Source organism: Phoenix dactylifera, chromosome 3, assembly GCF_051530095.1.
Source record: "Phoenix dactylifera cultivar Ajwa chromosome 3, Ajwa_hap1_PhDact_Kaust_v1.1, whole genome shotgun sequence".
Classification (NCBI taxonomy): Eukaryota; Viridiplantae; Streptophyta; class Magnoliopsida; order Arecales; family Arecaceae; genus Phoenix; species Phoenix dactylifera.
In genome coordinates this window covers 47,357,444-47,364,481 of record NC_143192.1, presented here as the reverse complement: position 1 = coordinate 47,364,481, position 7,038 = coordinate 47,357,444, and the positions used below count along the sequence as shown (strand labels likewise).

Here is a 7,038-nt window from a genome sequence, read left to right as displayed (position 1 = left end):
GACCACAGAGATCATTGAGTACAAGACTATATGCAGAATTCAGCTCTTGCAATATGCATGCACATAACATGCTCATGCTCAAATTTTCCTTGTTCTAGATAGGCAATACCATTAATTATCAAATTAAAATATTGTTACATTTTAGGGTGCTTTGTCAAGGTCAACCTATTTATATTCCCGAGCTTATTTTCATGGAAAGTAGTGGCTTTCACCTACCCTTTTACACCTGATCATATATGTATTAATTTATCGCACGCACTAGCTTCACCTGATCATATAAGTATTGATTTGCCTTTTTCTAAGAACTACGGTGGGAGCTCGACCTTCCATATGATCAAACTTAAAACCTTGTGCAAGCACTAGGTAGAGAGGTGTCAACTAATGAGCTGAAATGCCACTAGCTATGTAAACATGAAAAAACTAGATCCAAAAAGTAACTAATAGATAGTTGTTATTCTATTTTCTCCATGATACATATATGCCAAGTACAGCATTATATTATCCTAGGAAAAAGTATAGAACGGTTTGCATTTTTGTTTGGTCAAACAGGATTATGGGGAAATTGGATTAATAAACCCTTCCATCATAAACTCTTCCATCTCCTGGGACATTTTTCATCATTTCATGTTGTTTCTTTATACCCTCCAACCTGCTTGAAAGAAATCAACACGAGCTGAGCATCAACACAAGCTATAAAGGGGCTTGGTATCAGCATGCATGTAAATCAAACATTCATCTTGTTCAATACATAGAAAAGTATATTATTTATAAGGTCGCATTTACTTCTTGTTAATTTGATTTGTCAAGGTGATCTTACTTATCCTTCCTAACATGTCTATTATGCATCAAGAAGCACTTGACTACCTAGGATATGACTAAATATTCAATTAGTCAGGTGATCTTGTCAATCCTTCCTTGCATGCTTATTATCTACCAGAAACCCATAGGATGATCATGGCCAATATAAAAAAACACCGAACCTCATGAAATTGCCAGTGCCTTGCTCTGAGGAGAGGTTCCAAATTCAAACACGAACGGTGGCATGCCCGCTCGTATTTTGACTATGAAGACGAAATTGACGATCAACAACACCGCCGCCGCCTTCCTATGTTAAATTATCATGATCTCCTGTAAGGACATCAAATTAAACTAAAGAATTCTCAAATGGTTTTCTAGAGATCAACTAATTTCACTATCAATATATTCATGAGATGTGACACCATGTATGCTAGATATTTTATTCTACAAACTGACTTCACTAAGAAAATCATGAAATGTGCATTAAAATTCCAACCACCCCTGAGTAAACTATTAATCATTATCAAATTCAGGTAAATTACTACCAACAACTTTCCGTTGGTCGGCATGTCCATAATTGGCAGAAAAAGTGGAAGTTTACCTATTAAATGGAGTGAGAAAATTTGATTACCAGAACGAATTCTAGCTTTGATATCTTTAATTTACAGATTATATAAGATAAGATAAGACCATTTTAGATTTTAGCATACAATGAACAATTCTTACTGATGCGAATTTGTCGTGCTCGTTGCATTCCCCTTGCTTTCCTCTTTCTCATCCCCAATTATCTTCTTCCAAAACCAATGCTTCTTCCATACTTGATCCATTTGCTCAACTGGCACATTCTTAGTCTCTGGTAAGAACATATATATAAACAAGGTCATGGCAGCAACCCATCCCCCAAAGAAGAAGAAAGTTCCAGACTTCAGATGACAAAGCATCGGAAGGAAAGACTGAGCAACAAGAAAAGTTGCCAAAAAGTTCACTGCTACCACAATGCTCTGCCCTGCTGATCTAATCTCCAGCGGGAAAATTTCGCTTGGGACTAACCATCCCAAAGGCCCCCAAGACCATGAGAAACCTGCTACAAAAGCACAAAGGATGATCAATACCAAATAAGCCTGGCCTCTGCTCATTCCTCCATGGTCTTTGAACTCCGCTGCCAATACTCCACCAACTATTATCTGTGACAAAAACATCTGAATCCCTCCAGTTATAAACAGAGTTCGCCGACCCAATTTGTCAGCTAACACCATTGCTAGGATGTTGCAACTTAAAGCAACTAGCCTTGTCAATATTGCTGACATGAGAGAAGCACTCTCTTTTAGCCCGATGGTTCGAAACATAATTGGCGCATAGAAGTTAATCACATTAATCCCAGTAACTTGTTGGAAAAAGGGGATTGAGAACGCCATCACAAGCTGAGGGCGGTACTTCTGTTGAATGATCTTTCGAAAAGGGTGATGAATGCCTTTCGCGATAATGCCAGCAGAAATCAAGTCATCAAGCTCTTTTTTAACATCAGTGGTGCCTCGGATCTTTTGAAGCAGCTGCTCTGCCTTATGGAGGTCGCCATTGCGCTGAATAATATTGTTGGGTGTCTCAGGGAGGAAAACGGTACCAACAGTTAAAAAGGAAGCAGGAACTGCAGCCAAGGCTAGAGAGATTCTCCAACCCCATCTGGCTTGCGTCTTGTTAATTCCATAGTTGATGAAGTTAGCTACAAGAATTCCGATGCTAACACAAACTTCAAAACCATTATTGATTGCTCCACGGTGTTGAGGTGGAGCCATTTCTGATAGGTATAATGGAATTGACTGGAACAAAATGATGAACTTTTGTGAGATTGTTGCTTGCTAATAAGTCCATGTATCCAAGAACAAAAAAAGACTAATAATTCTACTGTTCACGCTATGCCAAGGGCACTCCACTATGCAATTTGCTATAAATCTCAAAAAAACATAAGGCTACATAGATGTCAAATGGAAAGATCCTCAAAGGATAGTGCACATGCAAATAAACAAGTTCTTGAAAGTTTGTATGGTTCTCCAAGATCTGGAAATTGCATTTATATCCTTGCGATCAGATGATATACTGAAGTAGTACCATTTTATTCATTTAAGAATATTTACACATAAACTCTTCAATAAATGTTTAATTAATTAACTTCCAAATCAAAAAGTAACAGTACACACATAAAAATTAGCAAAGAATTTTAGATATTTGCTATAAATTTTTAAAATGTTATATGGAATTTTAGGGTAAAATAGTCAATGGATAAGCTAATTGAATTTTTTATCCAGCCAAACTTAGATTAGAGTATCAGGATTAAAATCAAAAACAATGTAAAGAGTATGTGCGCATTATAAGCTTTCAACAGGAATATATGCAATATCTATTTTTAAGAATAAATATATAAACAACAGAATTCTCCGGGGAGCATGTGTAAATGCCCCATACTAATACCTAAGCATACCCTCCAAGTGGCAGATCTCTAAGCAACTGCACTCCAAGCCCCATATCTCCGTCCTTGAAAATAACTTGAAATTCTTGCAATATTTACCTTCCATGGCATAGAAAGAGACTAAGAAGAAGAGCGTCATCTATCCCTACAAAGCACAAATTTGAATAATTGTGTAAATGTTTTAATTTCTTTTGAGTCCTAAAAATAAGCTTGATTTCTCAAGGAAAATGTTATTTCTTCTGAGCACTCACATAGAATTTTCATGGATTTTTTAATATTTTTCTAGCATTTCCTTTTGAATACATCCCATCACGCCTCTACATAGCCATGCTCTTGATCATTTTCCTTGAGTGTGAGCATTGTAAACTTTGTATTGGAATGGCTTCAAAAGGAAATATTGACAATAATATAGCTCTTATATAAAGATTATACAAGCTCTAAGGGATTGCATAGTCCTTTCTTAGGACCTGAAGATTGTGCACTAAGGAAGCCTTTTTGGACAAATTATAAGCAAGGCCAGAAATGGGCACAGGCTAGGTCAGCTTCTAGTTAGGCTTTGGACTTGTCCCGAGCAGAATTTTGTTGGGCTTGGACCTGAAATTTGAGCCTAAAAAATTGGGCCAGATTCGGATTGTCCCGGCTGGGCCAAGACCCGACTCTTAGCCCGACCTCTCATGACATTGACCTGAGTGAACAGAAGCGCTCTTTTTATGTCCCCATTTCTTCCTCCTCCAGTGTTTCATCACAATTATTCAGCGCTTCTTAAATTTAGATTGAATTGAATTCATAGCTAGGAAGAGGAAATCGGACACAATAAACCTCAACTAGGTGGACTGAGCACTCTGCTCCACCTTCTCTCCTCTCTTATTTCTATCCCCTTTTCTCCTCTCCCAAGTGAACTATGGCATATGGCACAAGACACCACTCCCACTTCTCTGCTCTCGCATTTCAATCCCCTTCTCTCCTCTCTAGGGTGGACAATGGTTGTAGTAGATGGCATGGTACACAACTAGGTCTCTCTCTCCCCCATCCTTCCATCCCTCCGTCTCGTCAATTGCTTCCTCTCCTAAAGTCAATAGGGGGAGGCGGTGCTGCAATGGGGTGCCAGATCCCCTTTTTCTTTCCTCCCTTTTATTAGGTCAGGCCGAATGTGGCCTGATTTGTGTTGAGCATACTTGTGCTCCATCCAAGTCAAGCATGCACAGGCTTTATTTGGACTCAAGTTCAGGTTCTAGCTTGTTCGGGCTGAGTTATATATAGATTTTTCTAGCCCAACTAGGCCCAAATCAAAGCTCGAAAATAATTTCTAAGCTAGGATGGAGCAAGGGTGATCTGGGAAGATCCATAGGATTTAAACCTTATTTTCGCAATTCTTCCATCTTTTTTTAGTTTTCTTTTGAGAGATTCAATTTGTGCAGGTTGAGAAAAATCTTTCTTCTTTTCGGTCTGATCAAAAGAAATAGCTCAACCTAACAAATTTTTAGTCCTGAATTCAAAAGTGACATGACATGACTTGATGTGATCCTATTTAGACCAAGTTTAAGTAAAAGCTTTTTCAACTAAGAACGGATATAGGTCAGAGCCTCAATCGATTAAGGTTCATGAGGAAATAATTTATCTAGGTCAGGCCAGATAATGACCATAGAGATATTTTAAGAATGGCCAATCTCTCTCTCCCCCTCTTTTTTTTCTAATTGGTAAACAATAAGTGATCCTTTAAATTATTTGAAATAGGGATAGGGTTTGAATCCTCTTTTTTGTAATGTAATTTACTGTCGAGTTGGGTTGAAAGTGATTGACTTAGGTTGGTTGGGATTCGGGCAATGTACGATATAGCAAGTATGAGTCGATTAGATTTTCTGGATGATGGGAGTTGATTGGTGAATGGATATGGATCAAATGCCTCAACTAAATGTTTCATCAGACTACATAGGGATCAAGATTGCATATATTATCATCCTAACTTGATTCAAGCAAACCTAACTAGACTTGACCCATTTTCACCTCTAATGACCTCCTCATATAATGATTGAAATCATCCATGTCGAGCATCGTTCTGCAGCCTACTTTCTTTCTTTTTTTTTCAGGCACAAAATAGACATCTTTAAAGTTGAAAACACCCAATTTCCCCCCCTAGCTCCATATAACGTCAGATAAAACTACTCCACCATGAGTGATTTAACCCTTTTGTTTAGGACTACATTTTCCAGCAAATAACCGATGTCTATAAATATATTCTCTGGATGGGGCTAAATTAGATCCCAAAGCCTTAGCCCAGTCTTGCAGGCATATGCAAGACACTAAATTGTGAAATCATGAGATTCATGCTAATCCCTTTTGATGGTGTGACTGGTGTCGTAAGCATGCCTATCTATTAGCGAATTCTTACAGGTGCTTTAGGTTTTATCTATATGGATGTCCTGAAAAATCATAGTATTCTATACTCGTTGAAAATTATTAAACTTCGATATTTTAAATCATAAAGACATAATTTGAATCTAAAATCTCTAAACATAGTTTGAGTGTAAAGAGTCACAAAACGAAAGGCAGAGCAATCCGATCACCTGGTTGGTGAACCCGATGCCCGCACCAAGCAGGACGCGGCCAAAGATAACCATATAAAAGTTGGCAGCCGCCCCGCCCAATGCCGCGCCAGCCAAGAACATGGCCCCTCCGATGAGCATGGATGCCCTTCGACCGAACGCCCGCGTGATCGGCGAAGCGAACAAGGACGCCACAAGCCCAGCAATGTAGAGCGAAGACGTGAAGGCCGTCAGGAGCTCGCTGTTAAATCTGCAGTAGTTGCTGATCTTGGCGTCCTCCTTCATCTGAGTGTATACCTCGGGAAAGAACTTCTCCAAGAATCCCTCCATGGTGCTCACGCCCCCTTCACCAAGACGCACCAGCCCGAGTGAGCTAAAGAACAAAAGCCGAGCTGGAGGGAATATGGGATAGGTGTGAGGACGGGAGCAGCAGCCCGCCATGTAGCGTTTAACCGTGGGCGTTTTCCAGCTCGGTCTTGGAAATCGTTTCCCGTTTCCCAAGAACACAAATGGAAGGCTGATGTTGATGTGGTGATGAGGGGGGAGGAGGAGGAGGAGGAGGAGGAGGAGAGGGAGCGGGGATACAAAACCTGAGATGCCGAGGTCGTAGCCGAAGAGGAGTCCTCCGCTGGCCGCAACTATACAGGAGAGGACGACGAACACAGTCACCCTCCCGTTGTAGCCACCGCCCGTTTCGCTCCCCAATGCCATAGATTTCGTCGCCGGAGAAGAAAACCGGCAGCCGGGGCCCGGGAGAGGGAGAAAAGGCTTGGTTTCAATGGAGGCGCGCGGAGGGAGGTGCGGCGGGTTACAATTGGACTGCGATCAGCTTGGGTCTTGGGAAGTGGACAATATCCGGTTTATTAGGGATTCCGGGAACAAATATCTCGCCACTTCTTTCTTATTTTAATTTTTTTTTTTTTTTTTTTTTTTGGGGGGGGGGGGGGGGGGGGGGGTCCCGCATAGCAGCCTCCACTGAGCCTCCATCCCACCAGGAAAATGTTTGATGCAGCCAGAAATGACCATGTGTTGGGCATTTCGGCCGGTTTTGCTCATATCCTCCTCACCCATGGGCTTGGTTCGATTATCCCTCTAGGCTTCGACACGAATACCACGTGTGAGTACGTCACATCTGATACCATCGAGGCTACCAGCAGAGCGATACGCCCTTCCAGACTCCGTGTCCGAGCATGATGCATCTGGTCTCCACAATTTAATTGACACCCGTGCGTT

General features: G+C 40.8%; 1 protein-coding gene across 1 annotated transcript; it reads right to left on the bottom strand.

The window, feature by feature from the left end:
• Positions 1-519: 519 nt before the first annotated feature.
• LOC103717285 (hexose carrier protein HEX6-like) lies at positions 520-6,649 on the bottom strand. The gene is made up of 4 exons (XM_008805606.6): positions 6,396-6,649; positions 5,827-6,149; positions 1,525-2,615; positions 520-1,128 (listed from the first exon to the last, which is right to left on the bottom strand). Exons 1-4 carry the CDS (start codon positions 6,514-6,516, stop codon positions 1,119-1,121), a joined length of 1,545 nt encoding a protein of 514 aa, XP_008803828.4. The 5' UTR covers positions 6,517-6,649; the 3' UTR covers positions 520-1,118.
• Positions 6,650-7,038: the final 389 nt, after the last annotated feature.

Bases quoted from the DNA above. Each gene is read 5' to 3' on its own strand.
- LOC103717285 (XM_008805606.6), bottom strand. From the start codon at position 6,516: ATGGCATTGGGGAGCGAAACGGGCGGTGGCTACAACGGGAGGGTGACT. The intron at 6,150-6,395 runs GTTTTGTATCCC...GTCTTGGTGAAG, and splicing joins CTACGACCTCGGCATCTCAG to GGGGCGTGAGCACCATGGAG. The intron at 2,616-5,826 runs GTGATCGGATTG...ATTTTGTTCCAG, and splicing joins GCATCGGGTTCACCAACCAG to TCAATTCCATTATACCTATC.